Source organism: Lycium ferocissimum, chromosome 2 (assembly GCF_029784015.1).
Source record: "Lycium ferocissimum isolate CSIRO_LF1 chromosome 2, AGI_CSIRO_Lferr_CH_V1, whole genome shotgun sequence".
NCBI classification, from domain to species: domain Eukaryota; kingdom Viridiplantae; phylum Streptophyta; class Magnoliopsida; order Solanales; family Solanaceae; genus Lycium; species Lycium ferocissimum.
In genome coordinates, this window is record NC_081343.1 from 63,882,458 (window position 1) to 63,900,654 (window position 18,197).

An 18,197-nucleotide genomic window follows, 5' to 3' on the forward strand; every position below is an offset into this window, starting at 1 on the left:
TTTTGAGTAGATCGTAAGAAAACATCGCTGTTGGACCGACGCCCATTAGGATGTTGTTTGATTTGTATCTTTGTCGTTGAACTTGCAAAGTCTTTTCTTGTCTTTTCTAAAAGAAAGATGGGCTGTAGCCTAAAAGCATTTGCTCAAGAGAAAAATCATATTTATAAATTCAGGCCAGGGGGGGTGGGGGTGGGGTGTTGTGTGGAACCATTCAATTCTTAACTTCTTCAAAATGGTTTAAACACTTCTTTAGATAAAATTTGACATCGCACGGTCTTTTGAAAAAAGCACTTGAACATTACATGAATAAACAATAGTGAGAGCATTAAGAATTTAAATGAAATCGTACTATACATTATACAACAAGGAAGATCGTGTCCGTCGTGAATTATTGTTTGATCATTGGTACGATAATTTCTGCCCAATAACTGACTCACTCGAGTCACCAAAATTTCTTAATATAGTAGGACTTTACCAAACTATTGGAGCATTGAAACATGTATTTCTTTAACTAAGAGTTGCGAATTTCTGCTGATTTTTAAAATATTGGAATAGAATTGTTTCAAACATAGCGGAGTTGCTTTGCATGAAGGGGTTCAAATTTCAACTAAATCATAATTCCTCAAAAATTATGCTAGGGCCATTTTTATGCCTTTTCATTTTATTTATTTATCGATTTATTTGCAATGGTGGTTGAACATTTAAATTCAAAAAATTGTAACTTTAGAATACTACTAAATTTAGCAAAATGTAATATTTTTATAGAAGTATTTAATTTATTTAAGAACTGCAATATAATATGGTTGTAATATATACATTATGTGAATTTAGTGATATTGCACATAAAGATAGCTATATGACCTAAAATCAGAAATTTTGAAAATAACACTGAAAGTGATCAATATGCAGTCAAAAAAGGGAAGTAATTAGTTCAACAACTTTAATAAAGCAAAGAAATATTAAAAAGTAACAATAAATATAACTAATTAGAGGTATGAATAATGTAATAAGGTTTTATTGACTAGAGTTGTAGAGATTCTTTTAAATTTGTTGTCTTTTTATCCATAGTATAGAATTAACATCAAATATGTTCATAAATTAATTTAAATGTGTTATTATTGTTTCTTCGTGTTTTGATTCAATTCAACTTTATTGCTTGCAACTGCAGTATAATAAATATCTAATGCAATTTAATTGGGATTCGTAATAATCTCGTAATAGATTAACATAATGTGAATATATTAATTAAGCATGACAATACACGTGACAACAGAGTCACACACCAATTATAAATAACACATGGTTTCCACTCAAATTACTCAGGCTTATTCAGCCAAAACGTCTTCTTAATCTTTCTTCTTTTAGTATTTACTTTTTGCAATGGAAAGGAAAATTAATAGGGGCCGACAAAAAATGGAAATGAAGTTCGTTGAGTCTAAAAATGCACGTTGTGTTGCTTTTTCAAAAAGAAAAAAGAGTTTGTTCAAAATTGTAGATGGGCTTTCAACTATGTCCGGTGCAAATATTGGTGCTCTTCTCTTTTCACCTAGTGGAAAAGCATATTCCCATAGCTCCACTAGTATAGAAGAAATAATAGATAAATATCTTGAATGGAAACGAGATAATTCCCAAATTGACGATCAAGCTAATGTGGACAAATCAAATGTCTTTCACGCATTTGATGATCTCCGTGAAGAATTACAAGTACTGAATGAGCAGGAAAAAAGCCGAAAAATGAGGTATAAGATCTTGCACCCAGGTGCAGAAATACCGCATGATAAACACAGATCAGAGCAGTTGGTGGCAATCAAGCTACGATTGGACGAACTTATAAAAGAAGCAAAAAGTTGTGTGTTGGCTGAACGTCTCAAATTTGATTTGAATGTTGTTCTTGGGCCAGATGAGGGAGAGAGCTCTAGAATTCACTGATTAATATGGCAACATTATTCCAAGTTCCTGAAGTTGAAAATAGTATTTGCAAGTGAATTTAGCAATGCAACTATCTAGTCTTTAATTTGATCAATTATGTTGTTGTCATTAAGTCAATTGCTTTTAGTCTTGAGAAAAAAAAAATTTATGAAGTTTTTTATGTTTGTTTTTTGCCCTTCCTGCAAATTTAATGAAATAAACTTGGTTGTGATAACAATGCCTTGAATTTAATCCGTTTTATCTTTAATTTTAATAATGCTTTGTGTTTGTTCCAGATTGATAGACCTATTGAATCATTTTATTGAATGAACAATGTGAATAGATGAAGAAAAGAATCGATTTTACGAAATGAATATTCTAATAGAGAGAGGTTAGTCAAAACTTATCTCTCTACAAAAATTTAGGATCCATATAACACACAAGATTCTATGCTGAAGCTATTGCTTAACTGATAGTACAAGTTACTTTTCCGAACAGCTTTATCGGCTTGTTGGGCATTCTTTGAACTGATTGATCCACTACACTTCGTTTGGTGACCATGATGTATTAGTTGAATTTTCTTAAAGATGGATTGATTTTAGTGGGACTGTACATAATACACTTTTAATATGATGGTATTTTCAGGACTCATAATCTATTCGCAGATATGAAAATTGAATCGTACTTATGTTGAGATAGATTTCTTAATCAAGTGAAAAAAAATATAAATATACGTTATTTTGGAAATTACTTTTTCTAGTTGCATAAAATTAAACATCTTTTGACTTATGTTTCTTTGAACAAAATTTTCTACTTTGACAAAACGAGAATTTACTTGTAATGTAGGTTACTTTGAGTGCAAAGAATAGAAATGTATAAGATATTGTAAATCAAACAAAATTTGAATTTGATCTAAAATTGTCCAATTTTAACTCTAGAAGCAAACATTTTAAAAAAAAAAATAAAATTCAAACTTATCATTGATATTAGTTTTGTTTTTTTCCGTTCTAGTTTAGAAAATTATAATTTAATTAACAAATGATGCATAAGTAACAACCTTCTAGATTCTCCGAGTAAAATGAAGTAATTATAATAGTAAGTTTCGTTAAAAGGTACTTTTTCATTAAAAAAGTAAGTCATGTTGAGAATAAGGGGTAAAGGTGTCTATAGCATAGGAATTCATATTCCTAATCTGTCTATGTGAAATGTAAGTAACGTGAGCATTGGATCCAAAACCTTCAAACTAAAAGCTTCTTACAATTGTTCACGTTTCTTTTGTTTCATAAATTTGTTTTATTTATGTTTAGCAGACAAAAATTATCTTTAAACTTTGCTTAGTAGATGTTTTTATCTGGTATTTGTAAAAAGAATCGCTTATGCATCAAGCACAATACTCATAAAAATGAGCGTAAGACCCCTTTACACGTGTAAGACCACTTTTAAATAGGCGGAAAGCCACACACATCCAACACGTACCATAAAATAAAGGTATTATATTATAGAAACCACAACAACAATATTAGAAAACTAACATTATTATTTTTTTTTTGAAGTTTTGTTTTTGAATTTCCAAAGTTTATTTGTTTGAGCTATTTTAAATTAAAAACCAACTTTTTTGAAAATTATCAAAATCAGCTTTTATTTCAAAAACTCAAAAGTAAAATAAAATTATGTAGATTCCTATTTTTAAAAATTCTCAAACAAACGAAACCTATACTCAAAACCCATCCCTAAAAAAGTGTTTGCACGTGAGAGAAGGTAAAGGGGGCAAAGACATAAATAGCCATCCGATGAAACTATTGATAACCGGATGGCACAAGAAGCTTAATAGACATTTTTTAGCCTTTCTAAAATAATTTCATTTCCTATCCTTTTTTAAACTAATTCAAGCATATATAAAGAAACTGTATCATTGTTGTATAGAACATGTTTCACTACTATATATGTATAGGAAAATGTATCAGACATATAATATGTGTATACATTTATTATACACTTCATATATACAATTTTATGTTTATTTGTGTATAATAAATATATAATCAATGTATACTCAATGTATAATATATACACACTAATTATACAGATATTATACACTATTTACACATATGTGAGGATTATTGGAGAAAAAATGAAGATCGCCGGAAAAGTTTATCCAGCCAGATCTGTACCAAACGATCATATATCTAATGATTTCACAACGTTTACATGAAGCACGTTCTCTGACGAAGCAGCAAAACCCAGGCGACACAGATCCGCCCGAAGGAGTTCGAAGATCTTGTCCTCCAGCGATTCAACTTGTGAGCCAACTAGGGTTCAAAGGGCTGTCGGTTGACGATCATACGGAGTCATCATCTGGTTCCGTCGAAACAGTCTCTTCCTTCACCTTCCTACGACTCCTCCTTCATACGCTCCCGCTAAAGCCGTCGATATTTTATTGAAAGCTTCAAGAAAATAGAGAGGAAAGAGAACACCGCATCAAGTACCAAAATTGGAGAGAGAGAAAGAGAGACGTGACTAGGTATTGGCATTAATTTGCTCATAGACCCCAACTCGGGTACTTAGGTCTATTTAAGGCTAAAATTTGTCTTATGTATTCCCTAAAAGTCGAGTGGTGTCCTTTTCCCTGTTATAATCGACCTTAATCTTCTGAGTCTCCTATTCACTTTTTAAATGAGACAAAGAAAACCCCTAATTTAAAAGTCAACAATCAAATGGTGAAAACGATGTATTACCATTTTGTAAATGTCAATATGTCCTGCTTGGGCGTTTGGATTACAGAATCAATATAACATCGTTTGGATTACAGAATCAATATAAAATACATAGTTAGCTTTCCTATGTTCTCTTTTGAAATAAAGTTAGAGTATCATTATTTTGATTACAAGTGCTAATTTTCCTAGCAAAAGTAGTCCCCAAAATGTCCGTCCATACTGCATCATTGGCATACAATGGGGGAACTAACAAAAACACTGTTCTGCACAAGCAGTTTCCTTTTGCTCCTTCCTTTGCTAAAGATTAGCCACTCTATTCTGCTCCTGGAAGGCATGCACCACTGCTGGATTCCCCAATTGCTGGATTAGCCACCTGCATTCATCAATAATAGGATCATAATTAGAATGTCCATTAGTAATCATTGTGATGACCTTAGTGCAGTCAGTATTGGTGTGGAGGGGTTTAAGGTTCTGATTCCAAGCCATTAACAAACCCTCACAGAGAGCACAAAGTTCAGCATGATTTTTAGTAGTATGATTGGTGCTTCATACAAATCCTAAGAATCAATCACCTCTGCTATTTCTAATCACTCCACCCAAACCTCCTCGTCCAGTATTTTCCAGAACTGAACCATCAGTGTTGGGTTTGTACTACCCCCTCTCAGGTGGTTCCTATTTAATGTTTATGGTAATGGTTGGGGCATTCTGGTTTTTCATTCCCTTTCCTATGATTAGGAAAGTTTCTATGGCTTTAGCTAATGTGTTGTCAATGCTTACCAGATCTTTCCTATGGTTGAAAATGTTATTATTTCTGGTGAGCCAGCTATGCCAAAAGGAGAAGGGCAAGATATGATTCCAGTTGATGACATTATTAAAAGGTTTATGCTCGATAGCACTCCAAATGTCTTGCCAACTGCTGGTGGTATTTATGGTGCTGATGGGAAAAGAGGTGGAACTGCTGGCTCTTTGGAGAAGCCTGTTCCAAAAAATCTGAGCATTAGGGCATTGGAAGAAGATATGCTCAATGTCTTCGTCTGTGTTATTATAGAAGTGGCAAGTTGGGCTGATGTTCATACCAATGGTTTTGAGGTAATGGTCAGTTGGAAGTCTCCTATAGTGTAAGAGCCAAAGGAAGTGCTTGATTTTGTATGGGATTTCTAGGTCCCAGATCCACTTGAATTTCTCAGCAGTGGGTTCACAGTGCTTTGGTGTTTGGCAACATGAAAATAGGCAGATTTATTGCTAAATACACCATTACTGGTGAGACCCCAAACCATTTTGTCCTCTTTATCAATGTGAGATGGGAAAAAGGTGCTAAAGATAGCTTATTGGAGAGGGAAGAATAATATAAAGGGAAGTTATCAAATGACCAGTTGCCATTAAAGTGGTAGCTGGTCACTTTGAAGGTGTAAGCACTAAGAGGCCATGGACCATGAAAGGTTTTGTAAATGGGTTACTGACGCATGATCCAATTATCAGTCAAAAAATTAACTCTACTACCCTTGTTGTTAACCCACCTGTTCCCTTGACAGCAAACTTTCTATCCCTCTAGAATGCATTTCCAAATCCTAGAGGTAGGTGATTTCCTGATGGTATTGGAACTGCAGCGCTTGGTAATTAGAGTTCTGGCCCAAAGGGTGGTTGCGTTAGAGTACATTCTCCAGGAGAGACTAGCAAGGATGACTGTATTCTTGTGCTCAATCAAATTTTATTTCTCAGATACAATGGTGAGAAGCACCTACAATAGCAAGATGCCACTCCAAAAAGAATAATTCAATGATTAAAATTGACTGATCAGATGTAGGCAATATGTTCTAAATATGACGAAACACTTTATCATTAATAATGCATAGAAAATTGCATGATCCAGACATGGCAGATACACATTTATGGGATAGAGATAATCAAGTCATTAAGTTCTGGCGGAACATAAAACTATATATTTGTTACATAATGGCTATGGGATAGAGATAATCAAGTCATTAAGTTCTGGCGAAACATAAAACTATATATTTGTTACATAATGGCTCTTCGGCATCGACCAGAGAGCAACCGAAGTTATCTCACTTTCACATTTGCCTTGGACTTTGAAAAAGGCAACAAGAAAAAAGAATATGAATAAAACCGTGGCATAAAAATAGTACTAGAGGTATCTATGTTACTCTGTGCAAACATTATTGTGGTTGTTCCCCTCGGTTCCGGTCAGGCAATGTTCCCGGATCGATACGAGCCTCTGTCTCTTCTTGACGAAGAGCGATTTGGTCGACTCGGCTTGGTTTTGCTGGCTATCATCGAAATTGCCATTTGGTAGGAAGAATCGGTCGATTTATTTTGATGCGGGTCTCACACATCATTGTCATTTGAGGGATTTATTTTGTTTTCCGGAGCACGGATTAGAATTAGCATCGTCGATTTCGGTTTACCTCGTTACGATCGTTCCCACCTCATCAACTTCTCGGTTGCACCACTGTTATTCTGAAATTTCCATTTTGGTCAACTAACACAACCGATTCGAGCCGTTTGAAGTTGTTCTTCGATTCTTCATTTTTGAGAATTTGAATACTTTTTTCTCGAATCGCTTATTTGCATCGTTACGTGTGCCATCTCAGACGAAAACGACCTCCTTAATTGAGATGTTCTCATTTTGTGTCGTATGGGTGGCGAATCGTCATTTTCCTACTTGTTTGTTGGCATCACTTTTTCCTTCGGCTACATTAGAGTCTTCACCAGAGTTCTCATTTTGTGTGGTATGAGTGGCAGAACTGTCACTTTCCACCTGCTGTTTATTGGCATCATTGGTTCCTTCAGCTACATTAGAGTCTTCACCAAAATTCTTCTCATTTTGTGTGGCGTCAGAGGCGGAACTGTCATGTTCCTGTTGCTGCTTATTGGGTTTGTTGGTTTCTGCTGCTGAATTGGAGTCATTTTCCTGCTGCGGTTTGTTGGCTTCATTGTTTCCTTCTGCAAAATGGGATTCTTCACCATAGTTCTTCTCATTTGTGTAGAGTCAGTGGCGATATCTTTATTTTCCACATTCGCTTATTGTCTTTGTTGGTTTCTGCTGCGGGATTGAAGTCATCACTATAGTTGTTCTCATTTTGTATGGTATGAGAGGCGAGTTTTCATTTTGTTGCTGATTTTCATTGGCTTCATTTGTTTCATTTTGAATGGTCTCGGAGGTAGAATTTCAGTTTCTGTCTGCTGGTTAGAGGCTTCATTGGTTTTTGCTGCAGCAATGGAACTATCGTCAGTGTTGCTTCCATTATTCACTTCTCCAGAAGCATTTGCATCTGCAGAACTATTTTTTTCAAGCATCTTATTTTCTCCAGCATATGAATCCAGCTTGTTCAGACTTTCATCACTTGTTCTTGTTTTTCTTGTCCTGCAACTCATCTTCTCCCTTCTTGGATTCCTCCTCATTGTTCGAGGCTACATTACCATCTCCTTCTGTCCCCGTCACTTTTTCAGAATCTAAAGTCTCTTCCTTGCCATTTTCTACTGTTGAAGCCTCATTAGTCTTGTCATTTTAATCATGAACTTATCTTCCGATGAGCCAGATTCTTCATTTTTGCTTTGGTTCTCTTCCTTCTCTTTGCTGGCTTCATCGTTCTCTTTGCTATATCCCTCGTTCTTCTCTTGTTTGCTCTAGTCGTTCTTTTTCACTTTGTCCTCATTACTTTCCTCCAACTCCACCGACTTCTTTTCGCTTTCATTTTCAGCAACTTCTTCGCTTCTATTCTCAGAAGTTTCTTCACTTCCACTCTCTTCGCTTTATGCCTTCTCTTCTTTCAAATCAGTTCCCTTCTCTTCACTTCCACTCTGTTTGCTTTGTGCCTTCTCTTCTTTCACATCAGTTCTTGCATCACCTTTTCCCTCAGTTCCTTTCTCTTCACTTTCATTTTCCTTGTCATTGTTCTCTTTAACATCCTTGTCTTCTTTTTCTAATTCCTGTTCCTTACTTTCTTCACCCTCAACGCCACTTTCCTTTACCCGATCTTTTTCACTATTTTCTTCTTTGGTTTCATTAGTTTCACTTGTATTCGTGTCAGTGGCTTCCTAAATACTCTCTTCTTTGCCATCTACAGTATTCTCTTTGCTTTCTTCTTCAAAGATTATCTTCTCCTCTCACTTCCTATTTATGCTCACTATCCTCTGCTGATTTTTCTAGATCATGGTCATGTTCCTCCACTTTGGGAATCGCATACTTATCAAATATGGGTCACAACTTTTTATGGGCTTAAAAACTTGGAAACAAACAGAAAAATGGAATACCATGCTCATTCTTGTTTAGCTCGGAGTGATTTGAGTGAGATACTGACATATATTGAATTTATACCAATGTTATTAATTGGTTTCTTTAGGTTTACCATTTCAGTCTAATTAGGGAAAACTAGATTTGGTTAAAACTTTTTGAATCACGTTGTTTTGCTAAATTCACTTTGATGGCGAATCTGTGCAGTTGGACAAGACTCCCTCTGCGTAATGACTACCGATGGATCAAGAAGAAGGGTTTAACTGCTTATGCTGTGCACTGGTTAACACTTTCTCGACACTAGATGTGTTGGGCAAGGGCTGCTCGGTGCACTAAGCTCTTGCTATGAGCGAGTTTGAAGAAGGGCCAGATCACAAGGGTCTATTGTATGCAGGAAAATAAAATTACGGACGGTTAATCTCGCACATTAGGACTAGTTGACTTGACATCTTCGTTTTCTGGAAAATGTTTATTAGATTGCGAAAATTTGACTCAGGGTTGTTAATTATTGTATTAGTTTTTCACCAATAGAAATCTATGGATTAAACCATATATTTCGCACAGAGGTACTCGTGACAGCTTAATGTTTCTCGTCTCCAAAATTGTGTTAGGTTTATGCAATCGTGGGATTTAGAGTTGCAGTGAATAAAATATTTTCTACTATTAGAGTAATTGGTACAGGTGTGTTGTTGAACTTGTACAAACTTCAAACTCAAGTTTAATGGTTCAACATGACGTGAAACTGCTCTGCTGTTTTCCAATGAGGAAGTTGAGATGATCTGCTAACACGTTTGTGTTATACTTGAAGTTAGCACCGCATAATAATTTTCAAGGATGAACATGGATTTAGGCAAAAAAAGAACATTAATTTAGACAGAAATGTGTTCCTGGATTAGTTGAGAGTAGAGATGGCAGTGATGTGCAGAGTCAAAACTCCTAACAAGGGGTTAATAGAAGTGGAAAAAAAAAAAATACCCTACTTGCACTGTGTAATTTCCAAACGAAAAGGATTTGATTGTACTCCTTCCTCAGCTTTAGCTCCGCAGCAGAGAGTTCTAGCTGGGGACAGTTGGGAGAAAAAATGTTTGTTTAGGGTAAACGGATAGTGACGAGGTATACAGTGGTGTGCAAAAATAAATGTTTGGAGCGCACAATCAATAGAATTATTGGTCAGAAGCTTAAATTTTTATTTTCCATAAAATTACACTTTATGTAACATAGTACAGAAGACAAGAACCTCATTACCACCTGTGACTAATAAATCCGTCTGTACTAGTCATCTGTTAGTACTACTAGAAGGAAAATAGCCATATCATTAATGGCTCCACAAATGATTGGTATGCATACTCGTTAAGCATGCATTAGTTATGTATTTAAGCATAAATGTCAGAGTAAAAACTGTGTCTTGCTTGCATAAAGAAGGAAAGATGAAAATTTTGAATGAGAATGGAATTAAATTCTCCCATGGTGTACCTTATGTTAGATTGGATGAGTAATTAAATTAAAATTTTAGAACTTCTTTATTTTCACAGTGGATTGAGCTTTAGCTTTTGGTTACCATGCAATGCCGCAGATACTGTATGGAACAATTCAACGTTCGACATGTGCTAGCTTGCATGAGGTGGCAGTGTACGCATACTACCTTTAATAAACAGATTACTCTTGCTTTTTTCATACTGCCAAAAACCAAGAAAATCTGTGATATCTTCCAATTCACGTAAAGTAACATCGAGTCAGAAGACAACTAGAAAACTGATACAGTAATTAATTTTGTTTCTTTTTTCATTTCATAACTTAAGGCTTGCGTATAAAGATGAGGAAAACGTAATGTAAACATATCTATTTTAGCTATGTAAAACTGTAAATTTGAGAGTAGTGGGTGGGAGGGTGATTTTAATTTCATAGAAGTACAGCTCTGGAATCTGGTTAAAGTCAGAATGGTGGCATCCAGATTAGTCAGAATGGTGGCATCCAGAATCCACATTAATATTCTCATTAATATAAAAATATGGCCATATCATACGATGCTATCGGCTTTTCGATGTTGACGATGCAATTTTAACCAAATCTTTCACCTGCCTACTCTTAGTTCTACTGCCTGATTTGTTAACAGGGTAAGGTCAATTATTACATATGCCCTTTTAGTAACCTGTACGGACTTTCACATTTACTTTGCTGTCATTTTGTACCTCATAGTTACACACGCTCAAGAGATTCGCTGCTATTTCTTCTTTTTTCTTTTATCAGAAAATGATCACAAAAACTTTTCACCATTGAAGGAAGGTTCATATTTCTCCTAGATGCATTGCTATTACTAAATTGATTTAACTGACACCATTAAATGCCGATTAACGTTAGACCTATATTAAATAAGATATGGGAAGGAAATTATTTCCACAAATAGTAGCAGCTATTCATGTGCAGACTCGAGTATTTGACCAAAATGGTCCCTTATGAGAGTCGTTTGATTTTAAGTATCTTGAGCATATATGGTCTTTTAATTTTGCAAAAGCTAAGCACTTTTGACCTAATTGATAAAATCATAGGCTGCTTCAGTCCTCGAATCAACGAAAACAAATTAGATACAAGAATCAGGGGATTCATAGAGTGGTATTTGATTGTCACGAATTGAACCATAATCAAATCGCGTTGGGCAGTTCACCAATATCAGTAATTGATGATTACGCAATCAGAACAATTTCGAATTTACCTCAAACAAAAATAAATGAACCCATAATTCGATTCGAATAAATTCCGAATTACGCAGACTTAATCTGAATATAAAAAAATTTCATTTTTCCTTGGTCAATTCAAACTAGTGATTGATTAATGAGACCCCTAACTTATATTAGAGTGGGGGGAAAAATCAATTTCTATAACGATGTTTAGATTATAGTTATAATAATAGTAATGGTTTAGATCCACAACAGAACTATTCAAATTAACGAAAATGCCATGTGCTTTCACATGAATAGAGCAAAATGACCCCGATAAAGATCTTCTCCAATGTCATTTTCCTCCAATTTTAGCATTATTACACAAAAACATAAAAGTCTAGACAAGAGATCACCACAAAACTTGAAGGAGAAAAAATGAAGTTGGGCAAGAAGACCTTGATCATGATTTTTAGTATTTCACTTGGACACGTGAAAAACATAAGACATTTCCGTTTACGCATTTAAGGTAGTAATAAAATAAGGACAAAATTGGACTTTCGCCAAAAATTAAAAGATTATTTAGGTTAAAGCTGGACATAAAACAAACAAGAAAGTAGTAAAGATTCATGTACAAGAGGACTGTACTTAGACTTGTGTTTAAGGGTTGAAGATAAGATTCCCGCATTTGCATTTCCAGCTTAGAGGCTTGTAGTTTAAGTTGTCATCGTCCCTGGCATAAGCAATGTTGTTGGAGGCGTTGTTGTTGTTGTTGATAATGGTGTGGTTCTTATTTCCATTTGTAATTTGGGGGTTTGTTGGAACCTGGATAGCTTCACAGTGTCCGCAAGAACCACATCTTTTGTCACACCTAGGTGGCCTCGACCCAATTTGTGATCTCAAAATTGCTTTCTTTTCGCTCTCTGTCTACAATCCAAGAAAATTATCAAACACTGTTCTGTTCTAATAAGGAAAAGAAAGATTGAAACGTAAACTGTGTCAAAATTTTACCTGGTCATGACCCTGAGTATCAAGCAAATTTCTACCTGTAAAAATGAAAAAATAATTGGACTACATATGTCAAATTTCAGCTTCTAAAGTTGCCTGTGGCAATGTGTGTATGTGAGCTAAAGACAGAGCAGAGGACTCTGTTCCCGTGTTCCGTGAACAGAGGCTAAGAAAAATACCTTCAGCCTTGAATGTTAGTTGGGATAAGCAAAGCATAAGAAGACAGAGCAGAGGACTCTGTTCCCGTGTTCCGTGAACAGAGGCTAAGAAAAATACCTTTAGCCTTGAATGTTAGCTGGGATAAGCAAAGCATAAGAAGGAGAAATGGAACTGTAAGACTGTGAAGTGTTTGACGACATATGAAATTCTGAGTCCAACCCATTTCAAATTTCAAAAGGAATGATTTTGACTTGAAAGTGAAATTATCTCCTTTATTGTATATATATCCAGGAGTTTAGGTAATGCTGGGGAAAAAGATAGAGGAAAAAAGAGAAAAGATGTGGCAAATTAAGGCAGAAAGGGAAAGGGGGTGGCGATGGAGATGTGAGCTAACAAGTGAGAAGAGTTTTAAAGTAGATGATGAAAAGGATGAGTGATAGAATGAGTCCTGAATCAAATGTCGCACTCAAGTCTGATATGTTTTTTTGTAATAGGGAAGTGATGGAACGTGGAATGACAGAAGAGGATGAGTATTGCAGAAGGATTCAAGTTCTCCGAAAAGGGAAGAACCTCAATACTCCTCGTTGGATGAGCCAGCCCTTTCAATTTCAGACAACTAAAAGACGCACTCATAACACTGTTCAGAAGCAAGGATAAAAGAAAGACTTTTGGGGTCGTGTGGTTTCGAAATAAGTTATGCATAACTTGTACTAACACTGGATCAATAATGCATAAGTAATACTCCTATGACGGTATTTGACTCGCTCTCTTATAGAGTTATAGTCCTACTCAATCAGAACCCTTTAGACTCTAGGATTTGTATCCAGACTTCCAGCTTATCGTTAATTCCGCTACGTGTCTCGTCGATCAATATATGTAATATGCAAATAACATATACCGTGACACTTTCCCTTGGTTATGCAGCGTCAGTGTATCCATCACCAAGGCAACGAGTGAAATACCGTCATATAAAATAAATTGGATGGATTATAACATAGGAGTAATACTTATCCATTATTGATCTCTGTGTTGTAATATGCGTTATTGGAACCAAGAGTCTGTCGAAAACAACCTCTCTACCTTCATAAGGTAGGGATAAACTTGCTAGCACATCACCCTCCCCAGATTCCACTTGTGGGTCACTGGGTATGTTGTTGTTGTTGTATTTGACTTGCATGATATTTTAGAAATAAAGACATACTACATTCAGAAATAATAAAAAGTATTCTTAAAATTTGTGGTTTTATATATGCAATGACGTTTTTATAGCTACAAGGACATGTCACTAAAAGTCAAATGAGAAGTTAAATTTAAAAAATAAATTCAAATACAAACAAGTGTTATTTCTTTAATACTGCAGCCATCCCAAATTACGTGATATAGTTTGACTAGGCACGGAGTTTAAAAAGAAAGGAAGACTATATATATATATATATATATATATATATATATATATATATATATATATATATATATATATATATATATTCTGTAAATCATTTCATTAAGGGTAACCGGAATTATTTCTAGAAATGTATCATTCTTTTTTAAGTCATTATATATATTCTGTAAATCATTTTATTAAGGGTAACCGGGGAAGTTTTAAGTCAAATTATTTCTAGAAATGTATCATTCTTTTTTTAACAGACTAAAAAGCAAAGTGTATCACATAAATTGAATAGGGGATTATCATATAAGACGAAACTCCTTTAATATCATAGAAGATGAAAATGAGGAAACAACTGATTATGTTATATTTTTTGAATAATTTTGTTATAGTTGTATAGAACAAAAATCCAAAAAGAATAAAGCAAAAGAAGATAGGTAGTGTAAAGCAGGATGGGATAGTGAATGAGGGGATTACAAAGAACAGAAGAAGGGAAAATAACAAGTAGCGAAAACAGCAAGAATCCACTAAAAAGGCCAAAAACAAACTAACAGACACCTGAATATAGCTGTTAGAATTATGGGGTTTTCGCTTTCAGAATTTTCTTAAACAGTGTGAATATGTTTTGCCCATAGTAGGAGATTTCTTGTTCTGCTTGCTTTCAACAGTCATCCCACCAATCGCAGATTCCATATACATACATCTTCTCCCCCTACCATTTCTTCTCTTTTACACTAACCTGCTCGGTAGTTTAATAAATGGGTGCTGCTATTTGGCACAACCCAAAATGGCACAATTTGGCACAACCCTATTAAAGAGTCTTAATTACCCTTAATGAAGATTTGGCTCCAATAAGTGGTATATCCCTCCAAATTTTTTTTCTTCAAGACAAAGCAATTATTACACATAACATGCTTAATCTCTTCATTCTTTCAATAGCTAGAACTCATAAATTTATCTCCCTCTAATATTTTTATATAATTTATACATACATAGCATGGACCTAGAAAGCTTTTTTGGTAGGCTTCTTAGCTGACATTTTTTTTTTTGTTTGTTGTTTTAAGACGCTTTTGTTTTACGTTTCTTTTTGTTTGGTTTCTAATAAAATATCCACTAAGTCTACTTAGTGGTTTGTTTAAAAAAAATAAAAAAGTATTTATACATACACCTAATTTAGTTATTTAGTCAACCTATATATACGGTCTATCAATCAAACTACAAGTTAATGTACCCTATAAATATCGTTTAAACAATATAAAAAGAAGTCCTAAATTACATACAAAAATTATCTAATTTTTTGACGAAATTGCATTTATTTTATATAAAAAATGATTGAATTGAATCAAAATTTAGTAAAAATATTTACTCAATCCTATATAATATTTAGCTAAATTGAAGTAATTCAACATTTCAATTACAGTCAATCATAGTGTTGATTGCTTGTTTCATCCATTTTTTTTTTTTTAAATTGATTGAATTAAATTAAAACTTGCTAATTGTTCCTCAATTATATCTAACACTTATCTAAATTCTTGCTAGAATAAATCTTTAATTCAAAGTCAACAATAGTGTGACTACTTGTTAAACTAGCTATTTTTTTATTATTTTTTTAAAATTGATTGAAGTAAATCGAAATTTGCTAATTGTTATTCAATTCTATCTAATACTTAGCTAAATTGAGATAATTCAATGTTTCCATTAAAGTCAATTCGGTGTTGACTAATTGTTACATTCACTATTTTTTTATTTTCTTAAATTAATTTAATTAAATCAAGACTTACAAAATATTTATTCGATCCAATCCTATCTAATGCTCAACAAATTGAGATAATTCAATGTTTTAATTAAAGCCAATCACAATGTCAACTACTTGTTACATTCATTATTTTTTTTTAAAAGTTGATTGAATTAAATTAAAAGACGATAACTATAACTCAATCATATTTAATACTTAGCTAATTTGAGATAATTTAATATTTCTATTAGAGTCAACCATAGTGTTGACTGCTTGTTACATCCTTTTAAAAAAAATGATGGAATTAAATCAAAACTTGCTAATTGGTACTCAAATTTATCTAACTCTTCGAAAAACTAAGATAATTCAACATTTCAATTAAAGTCAATCATAGTGTGTGACTACTTGTTATATACACTTATTTTATATATAAAAAAAATGATTGAATTGAATCAATACTTGGGAAAACTTTTACTTAATAATAGTTGATGCTTAGCTAAATTGAGAAAATTCAACTTCAATCAAAGTCAACCATAGTATTGACTACTTGTTACGTCTCTTTGTATCGTTTCAGTTTTATCGAATGTCTACGAAAAGACACCACTTGTTACATCGTCTTTTTTTTTTTTAAATTGAATTAAATCAAAACTTGCTAATTGTTATTCAATCCTATCTAATGCTTAACTAAACTGAGATAATTTAATATTGCAATTAAAGTCAACCATTGACTACTTGTTACATTCATATTTTTAAAAAATAATTGACTTAAATCAAAACTTGTTAATTGTTACTCAATCATATCTAATACTTTCCTAAATTGAGATAATTAAATATTCCAATCAAAGTCAATCATTATCATAGTGTTAACTCTCGTAACATCCACTATTTCTGTTTAAATTGAATGAATTAGATATGAACTTGCTAATTGTCACTCAATTCTATTTAATAATTAACTAATTGAGATCATTCATATTTACTACTTGTTACATCTACTTTTTTTTTAATTGATTGAATTAAATAAAAAGTTGCTAATTGTTACTCAATCTTATACTTAGCTAAATTGAAGCAATCCAATGTTTCAATTAAAGTCAACCACAGTGTTGACTACTTGTTACATCCACTATTTTATTGATTGAATTAGATCTAAATTTACTAATTGCTACTCAATTCTATCGAACTTAGTTAAATTGAGATAATTTTTATGTTTTAATTAAAGTTAATCATAGTGTTGACGACTTGTTACATTCATTATTTTTTTTTAGAGTGATTAAATTAGATCAAAACTTGTCAATTGTTACTCAATTTTATTTAATACTTGACTAATTGAGATAATTCAATTTTTCAATTAAAGTCAACCATATATTGACTACTTGTTGCATCTACTTTTTTATTTAATAAAATGAGTGAATTAAACCAAGAGTTGTTAATTGTTACTCAATCCTATATAATGCTTAGCTAAATTGAAGCAATTCAATATTTCAATTAAAATCAACCATAGTGTTGACTACTCTACATATACATTTTTTATTTATATTGATTGAGTTAGATCTAAACTTGGTCATTGTTACTCAATTCTATTTTATACTTATCTAATTGAGATAATTCAATGTTCCAATTAAAGTCATACTATTGACTATTTGTTACATCCACTTTTTTTAAAAAAATTGATTGAACTAAATTAGAAGTTGTAAATTATTATTCAATCCTGTATAATACTTAGCTAAATTGAAGGAATTCAATGTTTCAATGAAAGTGGACTATAGTGTTGACTACTTGTTACATCCTTTATTTTTGTTTAAATTGATTGATTTAGATCTAAACTTGTTAATTGCTACTCAGTTCTATTTAATACTTAACTAATTGAGATAATTCTATGTTTCACTTAAAGTCAGTCATTGTCACGACCCAATTCGCGAGTCGTGGTGGCACCTACACTATCCCTCCAAGTAGGCGAACCACATTACTAATAGCAAGTTAATTAAGCGAAAAATTAAATAAGAATAACTTATCACGTCTTAAATACTTATCATACTAGAAATGTCACGACAACCCCAAAATCTGGTCAAAGGGTACAAGAGCGCTAACATAGTATGGAATAAAAGTCTGAAAATACCCGAAGGCTACATACGTCGTCGAATACGAAAACGAGAATTAAATAAGAGGAAGTCCTTCGGGGGCCACAGAGATGACCAAGTAGCTCACCCCGAATTAACGAAGACGTCACCCTCGCGTATCAGCCACGGGGTGTAGAAGCCTGGATCGTACTCTGCACTCAACAAAAGTGCGAAGAGTAGTGTCGGTACAACACTAGTACCGGTAAGCATCATAGGCCGACAATGATTAGATAACGCATGAAGAAGTGGAAACTAGCAAGTAGCAC

The 18,197-nt window shown here is 33.5% G+C and overlaps 2 protein-coding genes across 2 annotated transcripts; one reads left to right on the plus strand and one right to left on the minus strand.

Moving 5' to 3' along the window:
• Positions 1 to 1,413: 1,413 nt before the first annotated feature.
• On the plus strand, positions 1,414 to 1,929 carry LOC132047868 (agamous-like MADS-box protein AGL29). Its single transcript, XM_059438847.1, has one exon. The coding sequence runs from the start codon at positions 1,414 to 1,416 to the stop codon at positions 1,927 to 1,929; it is 516 nt and encodes a 171-aa protein (XP_059294830.1).
• A 9,961-nt stretch (positions 1,930 to 11,890) lies between these two features.
• On the minus strand, positions 11,891 to 13,383 carry LOC132048310 (EPIDERMAL PATTERNING FACTOR-like protein 2). The gene is made up of 3 exons (XM_059439216.1): positions 12,813 to 13,383; positions 12,540 to 12,574; positions 11,891 to 12,455 (listed from the first exon to the last, which is right to left on the minus strand). The coding sequence occupies exons 1-3, from the start codon at positions 12,916 to 12,918 to the stop codon at positions 12,189 to 12,191; spliced, it is 408 nt and encodes a 135-aa protein (XP_059295199.1). The 5' UTR covers positions 12,919 to 13,383; the 3' UTR covers positions 11,891 to 12,188.
• Positions 13,384 to 18,197: the final 4,814 nt, after the last annotated feature.